The sequence below is a fragment of the Salvelinus namaycush genome, chromosome 3 (genome assembly GCF_016432855.1).
Source record: "Salvelinus namaycush isolate Seneca chromosome 3, SaNama_1.0, whole genome shotgun sequence".
In the NCBI taxonomy this organism is placed as follows: Eukaryota; Metazoa; Chordata; class Actinopteri; order Salmoniformes; family Salmonidae; genus Salvelinus; species Salvelinus namaycush.
The window spans coordinates 34309621-34336772 of NC_052309.1; the positions used below are offsets into that span (position 1 = coordinate 34309621).

Below are 27152 nucleotides of genomic sequence, written 5' to 3' on the forward strand. Positions count from 1 at the left end.
GGTCTGGAGTGAACCAAGGGCTATATCTGTTCCTGGTTCTTTTTTTTTCTTTTTTATGGGGCATGCTTATTTAAGATGGTGTGGAAAGCACTTTTAAAGAATAACCAGGCATCCTCTACTGATGGAATGAGGTCAATATCCTTCCAGGATACCCGGGCCAGGTCAATTAAAGGCCTGCTCGCTGAAGTGCTTTAAGGACACAGGCAATGATGCAGTGCTCACTGAGATCCTGGTTGAAGACAGCAGAGGTGTATTTGGAGGGCAGGTTGGTTAGGATGATATCTATGAGGGTGCCTGTGTTTACAGATTTGGGTTTCTACCTGGTAGGTTCATTGATAATGTGTGAGATTGAGGGCATCAAGCTTAGATTGTAGAATGGCCAGGGTGTTATGCATGTCCCAGTTTAGGTCACCTAACAGCACAGCTGGGGGCAGAAGGTGGTCTATAGAAAGCGGCAACGGTGAGAGACTTGTTTCTGGAAAGGTGGATTTTTAAAAGTAGAAGCTCAAATTGTTTAGGCACAGACCTGGATAGTAAGACAGAACTATGCAGGCTTTCTCTGCAGTAGATTGCAACTCCGCCCCCTTTGGCAGTTCTATCTTGTCGGAAAATGTTATAGTTAGGGATGGAAATTTCAGGGTTTTTGGTGGTCTTCCTAAGCCAGGATTCAGACACGGTTAGGACATTCGGGTTGGCAGTGTGCTAAGGCAGTGAATAAAACAAACTTAGGGAGGAGGCTTCTAATGTTAACATGCATGAAACCAAGGCTTTTACGGTTACAGAAGTCAACAAATGAGAGCGCCTGGGGAATGGGAGTGGAGCTAGGCACTGCAGGGCCTGGATTAACCTCTACACCAGAGGAGTAGGATAAGGGTACGCCTAAAGGCTATCAGAACTGGTCGTCTAGTACGTTCGGAACTGAGCGTAAAAGGAGCATTACATTTACATTTAAGTCATTTAGCAGACGCTCTTATCCAGAGCGACTTACAAATTGGTGCATTCACCTTATGATATCCAGTGGAACAACCACTTTACAATAGTGCATCTAACTCTTTTAAGGGGGGGGGGGGGGGGGGGGGTTAGAAGGATTACTTTATCCTATCCTAGGTATTCCTTAAAGAGGTGGGGTTTCAGGTGTCTCCGGAAGGTGGTGATTGACTCCGCTGACCTGGCGTCGTGAGGGAGTTTGTTCCACCATTGGGGTGCCAGAGCAGCGAACAGTTTTGACTGGGCTGAGCGGGAACTGTACTTCCTCAGAGGTAGGGAGGCGAGCAGGCCAGAGGTGGATGAACGCAGTGCCCTTGTTTGGGTGTAGGGCCTGATCAGAGCCTGAAGGTACGGAGGTGCCGTTCCCCTCGCAGCTCCGTAGGCAAGCACCATGGTCTTGTAGCGGATGCGAGCTTCAACTGGAAGCCAGTGGAGAGAGCGGAGGAGCGGGGTGACGTGAGAGAACTTGGGAAGGTTGAACACCAGACGGGCTGCGGCGTTCTGGATGAGTTGTAGGGGTTTAATGGCACAGGCAGGGAGCCCAGCCAACAGCGAGTTGCAGTAATCCAGACGGGAGATGACAAGTGCCTGGATTAGGACCTGCGCCGCTTCCTGTGTGAGGCAGGGTCGTACTCTGCGAATGTTGTAGAGCATGAACCTACAGCAACGGGTCACCGCCTTGATGTTAGTTGAGAACGACAGGGTGTTGTCCAGGATCACGCCAAGGTTCTTAGCGCTCTGGGAGGAGGACACAATGGAGTTGTCAACCGTGATGGCGAGATCATGGAACGGGCAGTCCTTCCCCGGGAGGAAGAGCAGCTCCGTCTTGCCGAGGTTCAGCTTGAGGTGGTGATCCGTCATCCACACTGATATGTCTGCCAGACATGCAGAGATGCGATTCGACACCTGGTTATCAGAAGGGGGAAAGGAGAAGATTAATTGTGTGTCGTCTGCATAGCAATGATAGGAGAGACCATGTGAGGATATGACAGAGCCAAGTGACTTGGTGTAAAGCGAGAATAGGAGAGGGCCTAGAACAGAGCCCTGGGGGACACCAGTGGTGAGAGCACGTGGTGCGGAGACAGATTCTCGCCACGCCACCTGGTAGGAGCGACCTGTCAGGTAGGACGCAATCCAAGCGTGGGCCGCGCCGGAGATGCCCAACTCGGAGAGGGTGGAGAGGAGGATCTGATGGTTCACAGTATCAAAGGCAGCCGATAGGTCTAGAAGGATGAGAGCAGAGGAGAGAGAGTTAGCTTTAGCAGTGCGGAGCGCCTCCGTGACACAGAGAAGAGCAGTCTCAGTTGAATGACTAGTCTTGAAACCTGACTGATTTGGATCAAGAAGGTCATTCTGAGAGAGATGGCAGGAGAGCTGGCCAAGGACGGCACGTTCAAGAGTTTTGGAGAGAAAAGAAAGAAGGGATACTGGTCTGTAGTTGTTGACATCGGAGGGATCGAGTGTAGGTTTTTTCAGAAGGGGTGCAACTCTCGCTCTCTTGAAGACGGAAGGGACGTAGCCAGCGGTCAAGGATGAGTTGATGAGCGGGGTGAGGTAAGGGAGAAGGTCTCCGGAAATGGTCTGGAGAAGAGAGGAGGGGATAGGGTCAAGCGGGCAGGTTGTTGGGCGGCCGGCCGTCACAAGACGCGAGATTTCATCTGGAGAGAGAGGGGAGAAAGAGGTCAAAGCACAGGGTAGGGCAGTGTGAGCAGAACCAGCGGTGTCGTGTGACTTAGCAAACGAGGATCGGATGTCGTCGACTTTTCAAAATGGTTGACGAAGTCATCCGCAGAGAGGGAGGAGGGGGGGGGGGGGGGGAGGAGGATTCAGGAGGGAGGAGAAGGTGGCAAAGAGCTTCCTAGGGTTAGAGGCAGATGCTTGGAATTTAGAGTGGTAGAAAGTGGCTTTAGCAGCAGAGACAGAAGAGGAAAATGTAGAGAGGAGGGAGTGAAAGGATGCCAGGTCCGCAGGGAGGCGAGTTCTCCTCCATTTCCGCTCGGCTGCCCGGAGCCCTGAGCAGGTTTCATGGGCACGGTAGAATAGATTCAAGTCATAATGTACAGACAAAGGTATGGTAGGATGTGAATACAGTGGAGGTAAACCTATGCATTGAGTGATGATGAGAGAGATATTGTCTCTAGAAACATAATTTAAACCAGGTGAGGTCGCTGCATGTGGGGGAGGTGGAACTAAACGTTTAGCTAAGGGGTTTTGAGCAGGGCTAGAGGCTCTACAGTGAAATAAGGCAATAATCACTAACCAAAACAGCAATGGACAAGGCATATTGACATTAGGGAGAGGCATGCGTGTTCCAGTGAGGAGCTCGGCGGGCTGGAGACGCGATGATTCAGACAGCTAGCGGGCTAGCAAGCTAGCAGAAGGGCCTTAGAAGGACATCGCGACGGAAGAAGTCTGTTGTAGCCCCCTCGTGCTGTTACGTAGGCAGACTAGTCGTGATGGATCAGCAGGGCTCCGTGTGGTAAAGGTTCCAGGCCATTTGGCAAAATAGGTATAGGAGCCAAAGAATTTGTCCGATGGGGCTCTTCAGTTAACAGTCCGGTATGCTCTAGACAGCTAGCGGGCCGCGGCTAGCAGATGGGCATTCAGGGGACATCGCGATAGAGGAGCCACTTGGGGGAAAAACCCTCGGGCAGATTACGTCGGTTGTCCAGTCGTGATGGATCGGCGGGGGTCCGTGTCGCCAGTAGAAGGGGTCCAGGCCAATTGGCAAAATAGGTATTGTAGCCCAAGGAGTGGCTGATGGACCTCTTTGGTTAGCTGGGAGATGGGCCTAGCAAAGGCTAGCTCCAGGCTAATTGGTTCTTGCTTCGGGACAGAGATGTTAGCTAGCTAGCTGCGATGATCCAGGTGAAAAGGTTAAGAGCTTGCGGTAGGAATTCGGAGATATGGAGAAAAATAAGTCCGATTTGCTCTGGTTTGAGTCGTACTGTGCAGACTGGCAAGAGTTGTCCGGGCTAAAGGTTAGCTGATGACCGCTAGCATTGGCTAGCTGACTACTAGCTAGTTAGTTGGCTAGCTTCTGTTGGGGGTTCCGGTTCAAAAGAAAGAAAATAGCAGATTCATACCACATTGGGTGAGGTGGATTGCATGAGATTGTCGAATTTGAGGTAAGAAAAATATATGCGAAGAAAAAAAGATATATATACACGGGACAAGACGAGGACAAAGACATCTGACTACTACGCCATCTTGGATCTTTGCAATGATCAATTAGCCTTTTTAAAATTATAAACTTGGATTAGCTAACGCAGCGTGCCATTGGAACACAGGAGTGATGGTTGCTGATAATGGGCCTCTGTATGCCTATGTAGATATTCCATATCTGCTGAGGAGAGCTGGTGAATTAGGGTTGGACTGGCAGCTGTTCCTCATGAAGCTGGAGAGGCTGAGTACAGCATGTCTCTCAGACTTTTACTGTTGACTTTGAGACTGGTGTTTTGCGGGTACTCTTTAACCTCTCTGTGATATGTGGGACGCTAGCGCACCAAATTCAAATAAATTACTATAAAAATTTAACTTTCATGAAATCACACATGCAATACACCAAATTAAAGCTACACTTGTTGTGAATCCAGCCAACGTGTCAGATTTCAAAAAGGCTTTACGACGAAAGCGCACCAAACGATTGTTAGGTCAGTACATAGCCACAGAAAAACAGCGCATTTTTCCAGCCGAAGAGGAGTCACAAAAAGCATAAATAGAGATAAAATTAATCACTAACCTTTGATCTTCATCAGATAACACTCATAGGACTTCATGTTACACAATAATGTATGTTTTGTTCGATAAAGTTCATATTTATATCTAAAAATCTCAGTTTACATTGACGTGTTATGTTCAGTAATGTTTTGCTTCCAAAACATCCGGTGATTTTGCAGAGAGCCACATCAATTTACAGAAATACTCATTATAAATGTTGATGAAAATACATGTTATGCATGGAATTTTAGATAAACTTCTCCTTAATGCAACCGCAGTGTCAGATTTCAGAAAAGCTTTACCGAAAAAGCACACCATGCAATAATCTGAGTACAGCGCTCAGAGCCCAAACAAGCCAAAGAGATATCCGCCATGTTGTGGAGTCAACAAAGTCAAAAATAGCATTATAAATATTCACTTACCTTTGATCTTCATCAGAATGCACTCCCAGGAATCCCAGTTCCACAATAAATGTTTGATTTGTTCGATAAAGTCCATCATTTATGTCCAAACACCACCTTTTGTTCTCGCGTTTAGTACACAATCCAAACTGACGACGCGCTGGCAGGTCCAGGTGAAAGTTCTGACAAAGTCATATTACAGTCCGTAGAAACATGTCAAACTAAGTATAGAATCAATCTTTAGGATGTTTTTATCATAAATCTTCAATAATGTTCCAACCGGAGAATTCCTTTGTCTTCAGAAATGCAATGGAATGCAAGCTACCTCATGTGAATGCGCATGACCAGCTCGTGGCACTCTGCCAGACCTCTGACTCAATCACCTCTCATTCACCCCTCCTTTATAGTAGAAGCATCAAATAAGGTTCTAAAGACTGTTGACATCTAGTGGAAGCCTTAGGAAGTGCAATATGACCCCATTTCCACTATCTTGGATAGGCAAAGAGTTGAAACACTACAAACCTCAGATTTCCCACTTCCTGGTTGGATTTCTTCTTGGGTTTTTGCCTGCCATATGAGTTCTGTTATACTCAGACATCATTCAAACAGTTTTAGACTCTTCAGAGTGTTTTCTATCCAAATCTACTAATTAGGACAGAGTAGCAGGCAGTTTACTCTGGGCACCTTTTTATCCAAGCTACTCAATACTGCCCCGCTGTCCCAAAGAAGTTAATGAAGCTGCCAGTTGAGGACTTGTGAAGCGTCTGTTTCTCAAACTAGACACTAATGTACTTGTCCTCTTGCTCAGTTGTGCACCGGGGCCTCCCACTCCTCTTTCTATTCTGGTTAGAGCCAGTTTGCGCTGTTCTGTGAAGGGAGTAGTACACAGCGTTGTACGAGATCTTCAATTTGTTGACAATTTCTCGCATGGAATAACCTGACAAGTTTAAGAAGAAAGGTCTTTGTTTCTGGCCATTTTGAGCCTGTAATCGAACCCACAAATGCTGATGCTCCAGATACTCAACTAGACTAAAGAAGGCCAGTTTTATTGCTTCTTTCAATCAGCACAACATTTTTCAGCTGTTCTAACATAATTGCAAAAGGGTTTTCTAATGATCAATTAGCCTTTTAAAATTATAAACTTGGATTAGCTAACACAACGTGCCATTGGAACACAGGAGTGATGGTTGCTGATAATGGGCCTCTGTAGCCTATGTAGATATTCCATAAAAAATCTGTCGTTTCCAGCTACAATACTATTGACAAAATTTAACCATGTCTACACTGTATTTCTGACCAATTTGATGTTATTTTAATGTACAAAAAAAGTGCTTTTCTTTCAAAAACAAGGACATTTCTAAGTGACGTAAAAAAAAAAATTGACCGGTAGTGTAAATATAAGAGATGTTTTGCTCATTTTGCAAAGGGTGGGCACTGTCAGACAGGATGGATTCTCCACTGTCAAGACCAACCGGTACAAACACTTCTTTACACCTAACGGCCATTGCAATTTGAACACAGGGAATAGGAGGAGGTAGGCTAGTCTGTCTGATGGAGACGTGGGGTTGGGGGAGGCTTGCTTTTTTGTTCTTTTCCTGTTTATACTGAATTTATCACTTAAACTATGCATTTCTTAGTTTTTTTTTCTTCTTTTGAGTGGCAACCTACAGGTAGTCTTTTTAAATAAAAGTATCATTTGAAGTGGATGATGTACCTGTTGCATGCTCCAATAGACAAATTTAACATTTATATGAAAGTCATTTGTTGAAAATGTTAACAATTTATTGAATGAATAAATAATTGTTATACTCCTATTTCATGAAGTTGTTTCTTCTTCTAGCTAGAAAGCATTCTCCCGAGAAGGACACAGCCGCGACACAGATTATCCCAATGAGTAGAGATAGTCGACTCATCTGAAGCCACATTTGTGGATTACAATACATCTACCAAAAAAATAGCACAGAATACAGATCAACAAGCACGTTTTGAATGCGCAAATGCACATTCTACCGTTGTAAATGTTAGAGTATTCAGAACATTTGCTCACATTGTAGTTTTATTTGTAAGCTATGATGAATATATTTACAGATCATCCATTTATTTGTGACATAGTGATTATTTGTGAAATATTTTTTACGGATAGTTGAATTTACTAAATATTTATAGATCCTAATTGTTTGAGTTATGTGGACTATATGCACGGTTGGTGGTAGACACATTTACAGAATAAAGAAGCAAATCTCACTCCATAAATGTGATGTATCGGGTTGAGTTTATAATATTATTTTTCATGAAGTACATTGACACTAAGTTACAGCATACAATGTTTCATGGTGCCCTATCCCAAGTTTTACAATTACTGTAGTTACCAATACATTACCCCACCCCCTTTGTCCCTTTCATATGTGTCATAAATCCTGTAATTGACTACTGCATGTTTCATGCATTGTTGTGTCCTGTGCTCAGTTTTGAACCTTTTATTACTTTAATTATGCATTTATTATACAGTAGTTGAGACATAGACATGGGACCATTTCACTTTGCTTGTAGAGGTCCTCAAAAAGCTTTCCAACTTCATAACAGTCAGTCCTTCCATTCATGGCAGATGAATGAGCCTTATCCTAGTCTATTTTCACTCACATTCATCCTCTAGCCTTTGTGTGACAGTACCATTGGCAGCTCTGTGTGCCTGTGAGGAGACTTCTGTTCCATTATTAAGCTGAATGCCTCTGTATGTTATCCCCCTGTAGGTTCAATTAGTGTGGACAGATGTCCCCCTGCTCCTCGGGAATGTGGTAGGCTAGTAGTAGTCCTGGGGGTAGCTGGTGTGGCACACATGCTGTCCGCTATGACAAGGAACGGGCCTTGTTGGTGTAGTTTGAAAGAAAGGGTATGTAGACTCAACACGTTCAATAACTTGTATCGTTATAGACTAAGAATGATTTACATGTAATGATCACACATAGAAATAACATTCTCATATACATTTCAATGTGATCACTGATCATACTAAGGTAAATATGAGCTGGAGTTGCTGAGTTTCCCCATTTTCAAGGGAGTTGTGGATTGTTCTGTTCAGTCCACTCTGATTACACACTAGTTAGTCTAACTCTAATTGACCCTTATGTTCTTAATTTACCCACTTGACACAGTGATGCCTCATGGAATGATCTTATTTCTATAGGATTTTTGAGGAAAGTGGATTTCATTAATTAATTTTATCTTATCAAATTCTGTGATACTAGGCCTACATCTGCCCAATTCATACCTAACCCATTTAAATATTTTTATATTACATGAAAGTGTGTGTTTGTTAGGATACATTCCAGAGGGAAAGCTAGGGTTATTCTCTTTGACCACAGTGATTTGGTTCCTTCCGTTTGACAGGATTCCAAGAAATGCTCAAATTACAAAGAACAATGACCTTCTCTGGTCTCTGACTGTTTGGATCTGAGCCAGTGTTGATTATCCCTCCCTTGTCCTGTCCCCTTCCTTCCTCGGTATGGTGGCCCTCCCTGGGCCAATGGGGAGCCAAGGAGCCGGGGGCCTTTGCGTCTTAGAGGTGGTGGTAAGTGTCTGCCAGAGCAGTGCCTAGCACCATTGACTCACAGCACTGGAATGTCTCTGACTGTTCCACTCACTCTGCCTCGCTCTCTCGTTATCTCTCTCGCTCATTTTCTCTGTAGTGCTCTTTCTCTGTATAGTTTGCTCCCTCAGCCTCCCCTTCTATCTCCCTCCCTAGCTACTTGCTCTCAACCTCAGTCCCAAATTTCTCTCATTCTCTCTCCTGCCTTCCCTCCTTTCCCCTCTCTTTCTGTAGAGGAGGCCCAAAGTCATGTCTGCTGACTCAGCCTAGGAATAATCCAAATGCCTCTTGATTTCCTCTGAGCTCACGCAACATCCACAATGGGTGTAGATTATCCACAATCTGCTTAATAATAATATTTTTAGTAATATCAGCACACTCATTAATTAATTAATGAAAAATGGAACTTCAGTGAATTACTAACACCCTCCATGCCACATTGCTCCCCTTCCTATATACACACAACCTGTTAAAATCAACTCAATGGCCCACCAGTCCCCTTTGTCCCAATGGGTAGTGGGAGGCTGGGCAACCCAATGACTGGGACCAGAGGCCACAATGTACCTGCTGACTCCAGGGAGGGAAGAGACATCTAGTACCACTCTGGAATGTGTCAGTGTGGGAGGCGGAGTCCTGGAACTCATGGGGGTGCAAAAGGTGTGGCCAGATACTGACTCATTTACAGACGCACAACACCTGGACCCATCATTCACTAGGTCCCCAGGTGGATGTGTCACTCAGTACAGTATCAGTGTTTTGGGCACAACCATTCCAGCACTTCCCAGTTGTGATCCCCTGGTCCGGCTCCACTTCCAGATGGAGCATTTCCGTCAAGGGCTCACTCACGAATCCCGATGAAGTTCTAGTCGGTGGTAGTGTAATTCAGTCTACTGGGACAGAGTAGGACGGAGCTCTGATTCTGCCACTGCTGTCAGTCTCGTGATCGACTGTTGAGTTGTAGATCTGGCATTATAAACCCAGATAGTTGATTTTCTTCACACTGTTGTTCCAGAAACATGGACAGGGTTGAGGGGGGGAAAGAAAGGTAGAGCCAGGGAGTAGGGGGCGAGGAGAGGGTAAAGGAGATGAGAGGGTGATTTTCCTTGTAACTGTTGAGGAAGACCGAATCATTCCACAGCCAGTGTGACAGAGAGAAAAAGCGATTTTATCTCTGCAGCACATGCTTCCCATCAAGTGTGTGTGGTAAGAGGTTTAGGGAGTTGTATATGAGCGGTTGGGGGGGGTTGGGGGGGGGTGTCTGAAAGGTTGGCTCTGTATGAGGAACATTTGTGTGTGTTGCGGAGAGAATGAAACCACATTACAGAGATTGTGATTGAGTTGGAAAAAGAGAGCGATGGAGAGAGGCTCCAGAGAGGAAGCATGTCAGTGTTGTCAAAATGGCTGCTGCTGGGTTTGGTCCATTTATGATGACTGATTCTCATTTAGGAAGAGGGCCAAAGATCTTCAGCTCATCAGATAAAATCACTTTCCCCATGTCAGCACCTCTCCCCAAAATCTCCCCGACCAACCAGAACTAGAGTTTTTAGCCATTCAAATTGAGGGTTATTGAATTCCTTCTCTCCAACAAAGGACTTTCAAAAAAACAGTGAACCGAAATGAGCAATTCCACGGTAACAGAATGACGTTGAGACATCCGATTTTCCACTTGAAACCATTTCAAATCAAACTTTGTCACATGAGCTGAATACAAGTGTAGACCTTACTGTGAAATGCTTACTTACAAGCCCTTAACCAACAGTGCAGTTCAAGAAGAATTAAGAAAATATTTAACAAATAAACTAAAGTAAAAATTATAAAAAAGTAGCACAATAACATAACATTAACGAGGCCATATACAGGGGGTACCGAGTCAGAGTGCGGGGGTACATGTTAGAGGTAATTTGTACATGAAGGTAGGGGTGAAGTTACTATGCATAGATAATAAACAGCGAGTAGCAGCAGTGTACAAAACAAATGGGAGGGGGGGGTCAATGTAACAGTCCGGTGGCCATTTGATGAATTGTTCAGCAGTCTTATGGCTTGGGGGTAGAAGCTGTTGAGGAGCCTTTTGGTCACAGACATGGTGCTCCGGTACCGCTTGCTGTGCGGTAGCAGAGAAAACCAGTCTATTACTTGGGTGACTGAAGTCTGACAATTTTATTTCCTCTGACACCACCTATTATATACCGCCTATTATATAGGTCCTGAATTGCAGGAAGCTTGGCCCCAGTGTTGTACTGGGCTGTACGCACTACCCTCTGTAGCCCCTAACGGTCAGATGCCAAGCAGTTGCCATACCAGGCAGTGATACAACCGGTCAGGATGCTCTCGATGGTGCAGCTGTAGAACGTTTTGAGAATCTGGGGACCCATGCCAAATATTTTCAGTCTCCTGAGGGGGGAAAGGTTTTGTCGTGCCCTCTTCACGACTGTCTTGGTGTTTGGACCATGATAGTTTGTTGGTGATGTGGACACCAAGGAACTTGAAACTCTCGACCCGCTCCACTATAGCCCCATTGATGTATATGGGGGCTTGTTCAGCCCGCCTTTTCCTGTAGTCCACGATCAGCTCCTTTGTCTTGCTCACATTGAGGGAGAGGTTGTTGTTGTCCTGGCACCACACTGCCAGTTCTCTGACCTCCTCCCTATAGGCTGTCTCATCGTTGTCGGTGATCAGGCCTACCACTGTTGTATCATCAGCAAACTTAATGATGGTGTTGGAGTCGTGCCTGGCAATGCAGTCATGGATGAACAGGGAGTACAGGAGGGGACTAAGTACACACCCCTGAGGGGCCCCAGTGTGGCAGACGTGTTGTTGCCGACCCTTACCACCTGGGGGCGGCCCGTCAGGAAGTCCAGGATCCAGTTGCAGAGGGAGGTGTTTAATCCCAGGGTCCTTAGCTTAGTGATGAGCTTCGTGGGCACTATGGTGTTGAACGCTGAGCTCTGGTCAATGAATAGCTTTCTCACATAGGTGTTATTTTTGTCCAGGTTGGAAACTATACAACTATATGCAGAAGGAATACTTTTAACAATTTCCACTGAATATTTTCCAAAAACACATTTACTCAGATGTAGAATGATGGTAAAATCTTGATCCGTTTTATGGCACCACATTTTCCAAAAACTCTTAAATATCTGGCCCAGATTAAGATTCAAAGATTTCTGCAGAGAGTGGGGTGACAGCTATGACATAACACCTTGAAAAATCTATTTTGGTTATTGAACTACAGTAAGTAACAGAATGACATCATGGGTCCCTGATCTGTACTTAACAGAAATATATATGAATGTCATTCTCTTCATGTTTATCTATCCTGAATAGGTACACAAAAGTAGAACAATGTAATCTCCTCTTTTGCATGTTTGGTTATTATTCTACACTGGCTATTATTCTAATGAATAATAAGACCAAACTTGGTTGGACCGGACCAAAACTGTACCAATCACATACATCAAGTTTGGACATTACAGTACAGTAGAGTTCAGTACAGTACAACGCCGTAAATTATACTTGTGTGCTCTACTGTACTAAACTCTACTGTATTGTACTGACCTATACTCTACTTTTTGTGCCGTCCAAACTTGTGAAAGAGGTTTCTGATTGGTTCAGATTTGGACTAACCAAATTTCAACAACTTTTCAACGTCAATAGACGTTCGGTGTCAGTCGGTGCTCAGTGGGTGAGAGGGCTGGTTACAGTAAATGAAACGAGAGGGGGCTCATGGGAGGGAGGGATTGTTTTCACACTCTTGCTTTGACCACCACGTGACAGAACAGTTATGAGCTGAACATAAGTGTGCTAATGGAAGGTAGGACAGTAGCAGGTGATCCAACTGGTTTGTGACTACTCTGAATTATCATTGTAGCCAATTCAGTTGCAGTATTTCTGTAACAGATATTTTTGGTATTTATGTTACCGATTTGGTAACAGAATGACAAAGTCCTAAGAAATGTGCAAACATTTCTAAAAACCTGTTTTTGCATTGTTATTATGGGGTATAGTGTGTAGATTGATGAGGGGGAAAAAACAATTGAGACATTTTTCAAATAAGGCTGTAACGTAACAAAATGTGGAAAAAGCCAAGGGATCTGGATACTTTCCGAATGCATTGTATATGCTTTAATTTCTCAAATATAGACTCTTAGCTTTCATTTGACACCACATTTGATGTGTTCCTATGAACTTTACATGTTAGTGCTCATGGGGCTTTTTACATGGAAATTCCCATATGACTCTATCTAGGTCAAATTGAATTAGTTGAATAGTCTGGTGTGGGGCTGCTGTTTTTGAAAGGCAAAGTGAAGGGCGCTGATTGAAAGATTGTCACAATACTGCAGAGGTCACAACAATGGCCGCCTTACTCCTCCAGGAGTGTCCTCACTGAAGCTGAAGTAGTGTGGGCCCTGTGGAGGATTCTGCTTTCTCTCTGTCCACCCCCTTCCCATGTTTCATGGAACATGATCCAGCTCCTCATAATAATCCTTGCAATGGCCAGCCTTGGAGCGACTGAGGGAGGTGGAGAGAACGGGGGGAGAAGGGGTTATGGAAAGAGGTAAAGGGAGAGAGCGAAAGAGAGCGTACAGATATGACTGTGTGTGTCAGATTTTCTTGGCCTTTTTCTGTCTTCCCCAGTTGTGCTGCGGTGGGAGAATCTCCCAGGCCAGAGCCCAGTGTAAAGGACGCCAAGGGAGAGTAGGCTTCATGCTCTCTACCGCCGGGGGAGGAAGAGGGGTGGCCGTTCCAGATTGGAATGTTGCATTTCCTGCTTGGTTCCTGCCATGTTTCTCAGTTTTTCCTTGTTCCCCCAATATCTCTCTCTCCCTCTTGCTCTGTACCAAATATCCTCTTTCACTCCCCTCATGCCTTTCTTGTGACCTTCCCTACATATTTCTCTACTCTAGCCCGCTTTTCTCCATCACACTTCTACCTCCCTCCCCGTCCCTCTCCTCTCCTGTCGCTCCCATAACAATATTGTCAGTGTTATCTTGTCCTACATTAAGTTGAGAGAAAAGCTGAATGTGGACGAGCTCTCTGGAGTTCATTAAACCACTGGACGCCTTCCACGAATGTGCCGCTCTTACATAAACACTGCCGAGAAAGATGACCGTTTGTGTGAGTGAAGGGGGCCAGTATACTTTAGCTACAGGGTTCTTTGGGGTCAGTTGCCTCTCTCTCTCCCCCAGTGTGTTTGTGTGTCAGAAGGGGGTTGCCATATTGGGATCAAAAACCCACACACTCCCAGGCATGTTCCCTGGGGCTAAGTGTGTGACTATACAGTGTTTGTTACTGTGCAGTGGACAGAAGGCAGATGCAGGACAAAGACAGTCATCTCCTTCAGTCCCTTCTCTCGACGTAGGCAGAGCAAACAGTGGATCTGAAGCAGATGGGAACTAGGACACTGTTCTCTGCCCTCTACAGCTGCATGTGTATATGGGCCGTGTGGGAGTCCCTTCTGAGAAAACATGACTGGGACTCTTGTTAGACACAGGGAAGTAATGGTTGAGTGTTAGCGTAGCATCCTAGTTTCCCAGCCCCTAGCCCTGGGCAGACCAGGGTTCAAATACTATTAGAATTATTTGTAAATACTTTGGCTGGTTGATTGCACTTGCCTGTTGCAGTGAAACCAATGGAAAAGTCCCAAAGGTGCAAATCCTGCTTGCATGGCAGTCCAGGCAGGCTAACACAAATGCCAGAACTATTTGAAAGATTTCAAGTAGTATTTGAACCCAGGTCTGACCCTAGCCTATTCCTGGTCTGAATAGAGTGTAAATCATCTTTATCTACCTACTGCTCCTGTTCATGATTCCCCTGGGGAAAATAAAGTGTGTGTGTGTGTTCATGATTCCCCTGGGGAAAACTAAGTGTGTGTGTGTGTTCATGATTCCCCTGGGGAAAACTAAGTGTGTGTGTGTGTTCATGATTCCCCTGGGGAAAATTAAGTCTGTGTTCATGATTCCCCTGGGGAAAATTAAGTCTGTGTTCATGATTCCCCTGGGGAAAATTAAGTCTGTGTTCATGATTCCCCTGGGGAAAATTAAGTCTGTGTTCATGATTCCCCTGGGGAGAACTAAGTGTGTGTTCATGATTCCCCTGGGGAGAACTAAGTGTGTGTGTGTTCATGATTCCCATGGGGAAACTAAATGTGTGTGTTTGTACTTAGTGATGGGTTCTCAGGTCCCCATATGTAACCTGTAGTATCACTCTCCAGGGAACCGTGTGTCCGTGGTGGGGCGTGTGTCCGTGGTGGGGCGTGTGTCCGTGGTGGGGCGTGTGTCCGTGGTGGGGCGTGTGTCTGTGGTGGGGCGTGTGAGGTGTTCCCAGGACCCATGTATGTGTAACCTGCACTATCTCTCCTGAGGGAAAAACGAATTGTGTTCTCTGGAGACGGCAGGATACGCACACTGTGTGCGTGTGGTGCACTTTCAGGACCCAGTGTGTGTATCCTGCAGTATGTCTACTGAGGGGGAAAAAGGGCTGAAACCTGCAGTGTCTCACACTGATGAGGTCAACCTTACTGTCAGGGGCCGTTTCTCTCTTTGTCTCCCTCCATCTATCCCCCTCTATAGTTCTCTCTCCTTTTCCTTCCTGTCTTGTTTCAAGTTTCAGGTTTTATTAGTCATATGTCCAGGATACACATGGTATACACCGTCCAATGAAATGCTTACTTTCCCGTGGCAACACCCCTCTTTTCCATTCTCTCTCCCTTCCCCCTCTCTCCCACTGCTGCTCATCCCGCTCTGCATTCCTGGTGTATTAGCAGAATAAACAGGCCGTGTGTGGGGGCGCTGGGAAACTTGCGCATTGAAGGCAAATATTTACATAAGACAGTGCAACCTCAGGCTCCATTCAAAATATGAAAGGGCAACTCATAATGGGCATAACTAGCTACTAATGTATATCAGTGCATCTCAAAGCTCCTGGTTAATCGCTGGCTGAAGCTAGGAGCAGAGGTTGAAACAGTGTCTCTCTCTACACAGGTCTGGGATCAGGCTAAAGGCTGAATGCCTCACTCACTCAGATGAGATATGTTTCTGGCTATAAGCCTGTAGGTCTTAGAACGTGGCTGGCTATCAACGATTGATGCCATTTTAATTCAATGGAGCTCTGAGATTGGGAGAGAGGGAAATCTGTCTTACTATCTCCCTTTAACTCTCTTTCTCACTCACTCTTTTTCTGTGTCTCTCCGTCTCTTTCCCACTCACACTCTTTTTCTGTGAATCTCTCTTTCTCTCCTCCTCTTCTCTCTCTTCTCTCCTCTCTCTCCTCTCTCCTCTCTCTCCTCTTTCCTCTCTCTCCTCTTTCCTCTCTCTCCTCTTTCCTCTCTCTCCTCTTTCCTCTCTCTCCTCTTTCCTCGCTCTCTCTCTCTCCTCTTCCCTCGCTCTCCTCTTCCCTCGCTCTCTCTCTCTCTCCTCTTCCCTCGCTCTCTCTCTCTCTCCTCTTCCCTCGCTCTCTCTCTCTCTCCTCTTCCCTCGCTCTCTCTCTCTCTCCTCTTCCCTCGCTCTCTCCCTTTAGGGTTTATGTAGAGAGACTGACTAACTCGTGCACAGCTTTCCCAGCCATTCTATATGTGTAGGCCTGTCTGTCCCTGTCTGACTCACTGATCTGGGGCCAGCGGGAGTTTGCACCTGTGCCCATACACTCACACTCCCATCAGTCTCCACCTGATTCCAGACCTGCCTGCCAGGGTTGACTTTGGCTCCCCCAGCCTGGCTACTGATGAAAGACAAGGAGAGAAGTTAACGAGAGTGTAGACACACACACCTCACACAGCGCACAGGTGGTCAGGACCATCAGGGATCAAAGGACCTGAATCAGCTTAATTTGGACGAATATTTCTCCCTTTCTCCTGTGATGTTGAGTTCAATGAGTCCATGTTATTTAGCCGACCTGAGTCACCCTTAGTTTGTTTTGGTCCAAAACCCATTATCATCCGTTAGTGATTGTCCCTCAATGGGTTTCATAATATGACTATGTTTTGGTGTCACGTCTGAATCACCTGCCTTTTAGCTAGGTTACTCAACTCTCTTACCTGTCTGTGAGAGCCTCTCTGGCCTGACTCATTTTTATCTTCCTTAACCCTTATATCGTACCTGTCTGTTAGTCTGCCCCTCATCTCTCTCATAGCTCTATCTCTCTCTCCTGACTCACCTGTTTGTCTGTCCCTCCATTGGTACGACAGGTGAGGGCTGGCCCTCTAAAGAGGAAGTGTCTGTGGTGAAGCAGCAGCAGGTGGCTGGCGGGTTAATGGCAAACGGTGTAAAGGAACGGTTACACCAGCGCGCAGGTATGAGGGTGTGACGAGATCCTGGAGGTCCTCCAGATTCACCTGTCCTCCTAGTCCAAGCCCCACCTGCTGGGAAGTGGGAGGGAGGGAAGAAGAGAGGTGTGCCGTGGTAACTCTCTGCAGAACGAAGGTATGAGCTGAGAGCAGTGTGTGATCCTGAGTGCTTCAGCTGCTTCGTGGGAAAGATTGACTTGGATTGAATACAGTAGGCTGGGTCTCTTGGCGTTGTTTTGGTTCTGTGGAATATCTCACAAAATTCCATTGCAGCCTACTGCTCCCTTGGTATGTGACCCTTTATCATACTTTGTGTGAATTTGCAGTTAAGATCCATCATGGCAGTGGTATTTCAAACAAGGTGGATGGATGTGAGACATGAACTTGAATGTTATTTCTCAAATCGTGACAGTGGAATTTCAAACAGGGTGCGTGTTGAGGTGAATGTCATGCTGTGCTCTCTCTGTCTGTGCTGCTGAGACCCAGGCCAGACCCAGGCCAGACCCAGGCTAGCTCAGGTATGTGTAAAGGTACGCCAGGCTCCTGACTCTCTGTAGGTGTTGTTTTCAGTCACGACTGACACACACACCATGGCCAACACTTTAACTGTCAGCAAGGTGTGTGTGTGTGTGTGGCTGACATGACACACACAGAGGTCAAAGCCACTGGGAACACTTACAGGGAGACCTATCTGAGGAACGACCGGAATGCCAGATTCCCTGAATCCACTGCGGCCAGCTCTGGCTACGGAATAAACTGTTTATCTGAAACCGTCAAGGAACTTACTGTTCGAGCGCCAGCAAACGGAGGGAGAGGGGGTTGAAGGGACCGTCTGGAAGTCATTATTCAGAGGGGAGGGTGATTAGTCCTTGTTGTGATTGTCTTTCTCATCATACTGTCCTATCGTGTGTGTGTGTGTACTCTTACATTTGTTTTTACATGTATGTACGTGTCTTGGGTGTGTGTGTTTTGAGAAACCAAATCTGGCTTTATCAGCACTGATTGCTCTCGCTGTGTTAGAGGAAGGGAAGTGCATGTGCGTGTGTGGGGTATGGCTGCCAGGTCTGTAGGACCCATTTCTGTTGAGTTTGACTCTCTCTCTGGGATTTCACCCACTTCCAAACGCCTGTTGACAAAGAGCCTAGGGAAGAACATTTAAGCAGACTTTCTCTTTAAAAGTTGTTTTTACAAATACTTGATACTAGCTGTAACTGTCTCTCACCAATGTTCAGTAACTTCCCCGCGAAAGATTGTGTCCAGAGAATCACCTCTGGTTCACACAGGGAGTTGGGAGTTGTCTTGTTTTGTCAAGAGAAAGCTCAGATCCCCTTTCTCTATGTTCTGACCGAATCCTGAACATCCTCATATCCTGTGTTTGGTTCCAGCCAAAGGCCAACACACACACACACACACACACACACACACACACACACACACACACACGCACAGTTACTTCCCAAACCCCTGCACAGCCAGTCACACAGCTGTAGGGGGCAAGGCTCACTCTGGCTTGTGCTATCTGCTCACGGCCAAACCTGAGAGGGAAACGACTTGACTGAAAGTGCCCCCCCCATTTCACATTCCCAAAACCCTCGTCCCTCCTCCTCCCCTGAGCGGCCCCTGAAGCCATGCGTGTGGGACCCCACCCCCATTATTGAGGCTGGTTGGTTGAGAGTGGCTCTTCCTGTTGCAGAGTGGCTGGGGCTAAGTGACGTGGACCAGCGCCTCTACGTGTTGGAGCGCCTGGAGGAACTGGTGACGCTACAGGACCAGCAGGAGACCCCCCCCGGAGACCCCCATCTCGGTACCTGTCCTCCGCAGCATCATGAGCAGCAGAGCCCAGTGAGAGCAGTGCCGGAGGAGCGCGGTGAGAGCAGCCACACAGGTAGGTGACCAGAGGGAGGGAGTAGAATAAGTCTAGGGGGGGTAGAGAAGATGGCAGGGGTTACGAAATCACAGAGAGGGAGGGGGGTGTAGAGGAATAATTAACGAGCAGATTTTAAACGAGCCAGTACAGTAAGACTGAGTTTTGATTTCAAGCAATCCAACACAATTCATCTGGCACAGTAGTAGTTTTACCCTTTTCATGAATTTGATTGAGCAGAAGTAGACCATTCTGAATGCCAATGTTAGTTCATGAATTAGCATCAGTATAGTAGAGACTACTATGTGAAAGTAAAAGGAGTTAAGAAATTCCCCCCCGCCTGCTCGGTGTCTAGTGTGCTGCCTGCCTGCCTGTCAGATTCCCTACTTCCTCTGTATACAGGACGCAGGCAGCAGCCTTTTAAATAAATCACTGTGTCTCGCTGTGTCAAAAACCAATGCCTTCTGTCATGCCGCTGCATCCTTCATTTCTCTCCCCGTTTATTTTCAGTTGTTTGTGTTTTGTTTCTGTTCCATCCTCCATTTGTCCGTTGTCCTGGTTGGTACTAGTTGGTTCTGAAGAGGGCGAGTCAGAAAAAGGAGAAGAGCGGCAGGAAATAGCAGTGGAAGTATGTCGGGGAGAGTATACTACCATTGTGACATTAATTTTTCTCTCTTTTCCTTCTTCGACTTGGAAGAGAGCCCCGCGGGCAGATGGCCCAAAGCTGACTTTCTTATATTTATTTATTTACCACAGATGTTTCGGAAAAAAGCTTCGTCCTCCTTGAGAATGAGAAGAATATCAGAAAGCAATAGATGTAATAATTTCACCTTCATTACTTTGTAGATGGTGCCTCTTTAACCACTAGATCTCTTAAATGGCATTCAAGGTCGTCAGTGGAAACCACTCCATAGAACCCAGTTTGAAGAAAACATGAAAGAAGTCTGAGTTTCTAAATGGGTCCTTAATCTAGTGAAGCCCTTAAAGCATAACACTTGCTTGTGGCTTTTTATTGGATGAAGTTAAAGAGTACATTTTAATTCTCCGGAAATGAGTGTGTTTGATTTAGACCTGCGTGTTGGCTAATTAACAGCTAACATGCCCTGGGTGGTTTCTACTTTATGACTTTGAATGTTTTTTTTTACTAAAACACGTTTGCCTTCCCCTACTGTATGATTGTCATATGTCTACCAATCACAATGCCTAGCTTGGGATCAAAGTTTTTTGATTTTCGAATCGACGGTTTTGCCTTCTGCAAATGATCTGCTGGGTAATGATAAAATGAGTCGGGAGTAATTAAAATGGGCACGATTCATTCGACGATAGTAGTGCTCACTGCATGTTGACAGTAAAAGTCTGATGTCCTGTCCTACACAAGGGGAGTGGGGTTACAGTATACGCTCCTGGGTGGTCCTTAACGCTCTGACTCTGGGATTTAGGACCATGTAATCGGTTGGTTTGGGTGACCTTCAATTGGCCTTCAAGTCAGTATTTCTGCTGACGATGGTGTTGTATAGTCATATGTTTAATTTGGCTCTAAATAGCCTTGGAAACCGACATTTGTAAGCACCCGATTTGGCCTTTAAAACCCATAAAATACCTTCCAATGCTACTCATTTGGCAAAGTGAGTTTTGGTTTGATATGCTTTTTTCTGGTTTGGGCTGAACTACCTCTTGAGTGGTTGTGGGGCGGTTCACATCTTCTCCAGTTTTCTCAGAGGATAGTGGTGGTTCAGTCCGTTTGTCATTGTTTTCATCTCCATTCTTTCACCTTAACATCACTTATGTCTGGTGTTCAGTGTGCTCAGCTATGACCCTCATGAGTGTTGGGGGTGGTTGGTAAATGGCTTGTGTGTTCTCTGACTGCCTCTCCTCCTCTCGCTCACTCGCTCACTCTCTCTCCCCATCTCCTCTCTCCCTGCTGTCACCAACTCCATTTCAACCTCTCTATTCAATCCCTTCTTGACTCCTCGCCCTCCTCCCCTCACCCACCCTTCTTCGTCCCAATCTCCCATCTCTCAGGGAACATCGACCGCGGGCGTAGCTCGTCCTTCCATGAGGTGCGTGGTCTTCGGGAGGCTGAGATGAGGGCGGCGGCCGACGAGACGTCCAGCAGCAGCAGTGGCAGCAGCAACACCGTCCTGCAGCGACTCCTCCAGGAGCAGATGCGCTATGACGAGGGACGCAACTACCAGCTGGCCATGCAGCAACAGCAGGAGCAGCAACGACAGCGGCAGCAGCAGGAAGGAGGGGTGAGCGTGGGCTACCCGGGCCAGGCAGGCCCCAACGACGACCGGCACGACTCCATGGTGCCCCACATCGCCCGGCAGGAGCCCCAGGGACAGGAGCTGCAGGCGGACAGTGGCATGGAGAAACTGGGCTCCCGCGGTGGGGGTAGTAGTGGAGGAGGGATGAGTGGTGCTGGGGGAGGTAGCGGCCAGGGCCCCAACCCAGAGGACTTACCCACTTACGAGGAGGCCAAGGTGCAGTCGCAGTACTTTCGCGGCCACCCGCACCACCAGCTACATCAACAACAACAACAGTTGCCTCCGTCGGTGGGCGCAGCATTTTACGTGACAGCCGTAACCAACAATGGCAAGGTGCGTACTGAGGGGCGTCCCACGGTTCAGCGTCTGAGCAGCGGGGGAAAGGTGCACCAGGACGACGGGCTCAAGGACCTGAAGCAGGGCCATGTGCGCTCCCTCTCCGAGCGCCTCATGCAGCTCTCGCTTGCCACCAGCGGGGTCAAGGCCCACGCCCCTGTCACTAGTGCCCCTCTTTCCCCCCAGCTGCCCCCTCCGGGTCCGCCGGGGGACTACTACAAGCCCTCGGGCCAGCACCGGGGCCCCCCACCTGACTACCCCTTCAAGAACATGGGCTCCTCTCCCAAACAGCTGCCGCAGCATCAGGAGCAAGTAGGGCACTATTACCAGGACCATCGGCCAAGGGAGCAGGGCAGGAACGAGGTGCCACACGTCCGCTACCAGTCGCCGCCAGAGTACGGCTCCTTCAGGTGAGTAAGATTAACAGCCCTCTCCCCCGTACTGACTCACTGGTTGTCTGACTGTCTGAAGGAACATCCTGCCTGTCTGAGCTATATCACTTTTACGATAGTATCAAACTTTTAATAGTGCCATGTTGTTGATGTGGCTACCAGTACTTAAGTAACAAAAACTGATACAGTCTTGTTTAATTGAATGACACACACCTGGCTCAGCTGAGAAACACACTCCTAACATGACCCTAGAGAGACAGACTGCCCTGTGTCTGCTGGCTATTTATTTAAAGTCTCTTCTGGGGTGGCATCCAGAACTTCAACAAATGACATACCCACTGTGTCTTGAGCAAGGCAACATGATTGAGAGCTTCTCCTCTAACGTTCGTAGGGGTGATTTTGGCTTTTAGGGGTGATTGTGACTTGGGGTCATTGCCTACACACACACACTGCTAGAGGGTGACTTACTTGTCCTATCCATATATCATCCTGTCTGTCTCTGTCTGCCTGCCTCCCTGCCTGCCTGTCTGGCTGCCTGTCTGCCTCCCTGACTGCCTGCCTCCCTGACTGCCTGCCTCCCTGACTGCCTGCCTCCCTGGCTGCCTGCCTATCTGGCTGCCTCCCTATCTGGCTGCCTCCCTGACTACCTGCCTGCCTGCCTACCTACATCCCTCCCTACCTGCCAGGGTGTCTGTTTAGGTGAACAGGTTTCTTGATTAGCTGGAAGGCTGATGAGGAAGGCCTGTTGTTTCTCTCACACACACTGAGCCAGTTGTCGGGATAGAGGGGATAGACACATCCGGTTCTGCCTGTTTCCCCTCCTGCTTGATAATTTGTTTACCTGAAAGTAAATAATTGGCAAACAGCTATGAATACCGCAGCATTTTAATCATCAGCTGAAACCTGTGGCGACACGATCGTTCGCTCTCTGATGACGTCTTATGTAGACAGGAATGTTTGCTTATTTCCAAAGTGGTTCACAATAGTTTTTTGGTCAGTTGAAAAAAAAACTTGTTGGCTTATGGCAGGTGAATCACCATAGTTTACATTAAACAGATAGTATCATTGTCCATGTTTTGCCTGGTGATATATTTATATAAACAAGCACTAAGATAGAAGTTATGATAATATCTATGGACTGTTAGTCAGCTGTGCTTGAGTGACCCCAAGACCCACATACAGTCAACAAACTAACATTCCATTAGTGTTAACCTCTCTGATTGGCTGTCGTGTTCACAGGTCCAATAAGGAGAGCTCCGTCCACTCCCAGAGGTCTGTCCATCACCACAGCCCCACCTCCTCGGTCACCTCAGTGGGCTCTCTGTCCCGAGCCCAGTCCTCCACCCTCAGTAGTCTCCTCAGCGCCTCCCACCCCTCCCACACACACCCCCACCCCCAGGGGGACCCCTATGCCTCCATGGCTCCCCGAAGCCCCCAGGGCCCTGGATCACACCAGGGAGACCCATATTGTCCCGTGCCCATGCACCCTCCAATTCAGAGGGGCCACGGCTTCCCACACGACCCCTACGGCTCCACCTCCAGGATGCACCACCAGCAGCAGCACCACCAGTATCAACAACAGCAGCAGCAGCAGCAGCAGCAGCAGCAGCAGCAGCAGCAACAACTCCAACACCAGCACCAACAGTACCACTCCCAGTCATCCCAGGGCCACCCTCAGCACTACCCCCACCCCCAGGGGGACCCCTTCGCCATGATGTCCCGGGCCCAGCAGATGGTGGACATGGTGTCAGAGGAGAACCGGCTGCTCAAGCAGGAGATGGAGGTGTGCTGCGAGAAGGTCACCAAGCTGCAGAAGGTAAAAGTGGGGCAAATGTAGATCTGAAAGTTTATAAGAGGTATGGTTATAGTTCCACCTTCTGCCATATTGCATACACCAATCCTTTTAGATCAACACGTGCCTAAGGGCTAGCCCCCCCCCCCCCCCCCCCCCCCTTATCTCCCTGGTCAGTTGGAGACAGAGATCACGCTGGTGTCGGAGGCCTATGAGAACCTAGCCAAGTCATCCACTAAGAGGGAGGCTCTGGAGAAAACCATGAGGAACAAGCTGGAGCTGGAGGTGCGCAGGCTGCACGACTTCAACAGGGACCTCAGAGGTGAGAGGCCATAAACAGCTGGAATATCCAAGGCATGCATAGTTTAATGTTCAAAGGATACCTGTTCATGGATTTATGGCAGTAGATTAAACCTATTCCATGCATTACTTTTTGTGAGCAAAAAGTGTCCTTTCTGCATTGGATTTAGATTACTTCAGCTTAGCCTGCATATTTGTTCAGTAATATGTATTTATTCATGTTCAGAAGCCAGGCTTGGTTTGCATTGATTCCATTGTTACGTTTGATTTAACTGGACTTTCTGAGGACTATCCAGCTTCCACCAATTCCATCTGGTCCGATTTTATAAGCATTTGACTAGAGTGCTCTGGTGTTGTTCATAATGTCACTATTGTGTATTGACTAGGGCTGTGACCGTATTATCGTCATGACCGCAGTAAAATTCCACATGACTGTTGAGACACACGAATCTCCTTTTATGCACTCTGGACATGCTTTGGTAGTACCCAACTGTCTAACTACCATCAGGTCCTAATGGTCTGGTACTCAGAGATCTATTGTCCCTCTAACTACTCTAACATCAATGCAAATCACAGCAGACACCTATCCTCAAAACAGTATGTGCTTTTAAAACTCACCTCACTGTGATTGATCAATTTGAAGAAAGAAGTTCAACAACAGGTTGAAACTGAGTGGAAAACCTGGTCGTTGTGGATACTGTTTCAAAGCTTAACACAAATAAAATGGACAGCACTTTATAAGGTGATGATTAATTCAAAACACCCATATGCATAGGCCTATATATGAGTCCAAGCCTGAGAAAAAGAAGAAAAAAATAGAATAGACTGTGCCGTTATACAATACATAGCCTACCACATTTTACACATGGCAGAAAATCACAAAAAAAGCTGATTTTAAGATGTCTTTGGTACATAATTGGTCTAGCCTATACTCAAATTCAACTCATTCTAGTAATGGCCTTGGAGTGTGGACTGTATTATTATGCATACTGGATGGAGTGGTTACTTTATGCTACACTCAAACCTTTCTATCCATGAGTCTGGGAGAGAACGTACAGACCTAGACCATGCTGTTGGTTCATTGACTGTAATTTTACATTTAACCTTTATTTAACTAGGCAAGTCAGTTAAGAACAAATTATTTACAATGATGGCCTATGAACAGTGGGTTAACTGCCTTGTTCAGGGGCAGAACGACAGATTTTTACCTTGTCAGCTCAGGGATTCAATCTAGCAACCTTTCGGTTACTGGCTCAACGCTCTAACCACTAGGCTACCTGTACAGGGCGGCTTACAGACTTAGCCTACAATTATAGTGAATTTGTATTTGATTTTGACTAGCCTAGTAGTGGGGCATTTGTTATATGTTCATAATGAATAGGCTGACACATTACCTTTTAGCTACAGAATATCTCACCACCATGCATTTCCATCTCCTCTCTCTCCTTCATTCCTTTCTCCAGCACGCAGAGAGAGGGGCTGTCAACAGTTTAATGAAATATGTTTTGCTATAAAAATATGTTACTATCAATGTTCCCGAACCGATTTCACTTGGCTCCCCAAATTAAACAGTGTGTAGTTGCAGGCATACAGAGTTTGGGCGGAGTATCACCTGTGGTGCAGCCTCTTGGAGTACATATGGATGACATGTCCCCCCCCCCCACTGTTCCCTCCCATTTGATAATGGGCCATTCTAAATCATTTTTTTAAAAACGTAAAGACGAGTTTAAATTGTGAATAGCCTGATGGGTGAAAATATGATAATTTGATGAGAGAACAGCATTTGCAGCCTGAGGCAAGGAACAGAGCGCAAGCTTTTTTTTTATAGTCGCATCATGCTGCCCATATGTGTTGATTTCTAAGACATTCTAAGGTTTGTTTTGTTCACAAATAAAGTTGCCAAATAACTCAATCTAGCATATAGGACGTGTTTCGAATGATCACTTTTACGCTCAACATAGTCACTTCACATGTGCACTCGCTCTGTAATGGGAAAAATATCCTTTCTATTATATTCTTTTTACTATGAAATCATGTAATATAAAAATGGCACAGGATTTAGTGTCTTTGGGAGGTATACAGACCCTTTTACTTTTTCCACATTTTGTTACGTTACAGCCTTAATCTAAAATTTATTAAATTGTTTTTTTCCCCTCATCAATCTACACACAATACCCCAAAAACAGGTTTTTAGACATTTTGCTAATATTTTTTTTATTTTATAATAATAATAATAATAATATCACATTTACATAAGTATTCAGACCCTTTACTCAGTAATTTGAAGCACCTTTGACAGTGATTACAGCCTCGAGTCTTCTTGGGTATGACGCTACATGCTTGGCACACCTGTATTTGGGGCGTTTCGCCCATTCTCTGCAGATCCTCTTAAACTCTGTCAGGTTGGATGGGGAGCGTTTCTGCACAGCTACTTTCAGGTCTCTTCAGAGATGTTTGATCGGTTTCAAGTTCGGGCTCTGGCTGGGCCACTCGAGGACATTCAGAGACTTGTCCCGAAGCCACTCCTGTGTTGTCTTGGCTGTGTGCTTAGGGTCGTTGTCTTGTTGGAAGGTGAACCTTCGTCCCAGTCTGAGGTCATGAGCGCTCTGGAGCAGGTTTTCATCAAGGATATTTATGTACTTTGCTGCATTCATCTTTCCCTCGATCCTGACTAGTCTCCCAGTCCCTGCCACTGAAAAACATCCCCACAGCATGATGCTGCCACCATCATGCTTCACCGTAGGGATGGTGACAGGTTTCCTCCAGACGTGACGTTTTGCATTCAGGACAAAGAGTTCAATCTTCGTTTCATCAGACCAGAGAATCTTGTTTCTCATGGTCTGAAAGTCTCAATATGGCTGAAGTCCCGGTAACGGGACCGATATGACAACAGCCAGTCGAAGTGCAGGGCGCCAAATTCAAAAAACAGAAATCTCATAATTAAAATTCCTCAGACATACATGTGTCTTATACCATTTTAAAGGTAATCTTGTTAATCCCACAAGTGTCCGATTTCAAATATGCTTTTCAGCGAAAGCACTACAAACAATTATGTTAGGTCACCACAATAAGCACAGCCATTTTTCCAGCGAAAGATAGCAGTCACAAAAAGCAGAAATATAGCTAAAATTAATCACTAACCTTTGATTATCTTCATCAGATGACACTCATAGGACTTCATGTTACACAATACATGCATGTTTTATTTGATAAAGTTCATATTTAT

General features: G+C 46.3%; 1 protein-coding gene across 1 annotated transcript in view; it reads left to right on the forward strand.

Annotated features, from left to right (window-relative positions):
- The first annotated feature begins 8461 nt into the window (after positions 1-8461).
- LOC120030656 (angiomotin-like) overlaps positions 8462-27152 on the forward strand; it is a 38192-nt gene continuing 19501 nt past the window's right edge. The window contains exons 1-7 of the mRNA XM_038976098.1: positions 8462-8676; positions 18669-18860; positions 19409-19467; positions 19596-19656; positions 20862-21852; positions 23074-23650; positions 23804-23948. Of these exons, the coding sequence (XP_038832026.1) occupies positions 19596-19656; positions 20862-21852; positions 23074-23650; positions 23804-23948 (1774 nt within the window). The 5' untranslated portion in view covers positions 8462-8676; positions 18669-18860; positions 19409-19467. The remainder of the gene's footprint in view (positions 8677-18668; positions 18861-19408; positions 19468-19595; positions 19657-20861; positions 21853-23073; positions 23651-23803; positions 23949-27152) is intronic.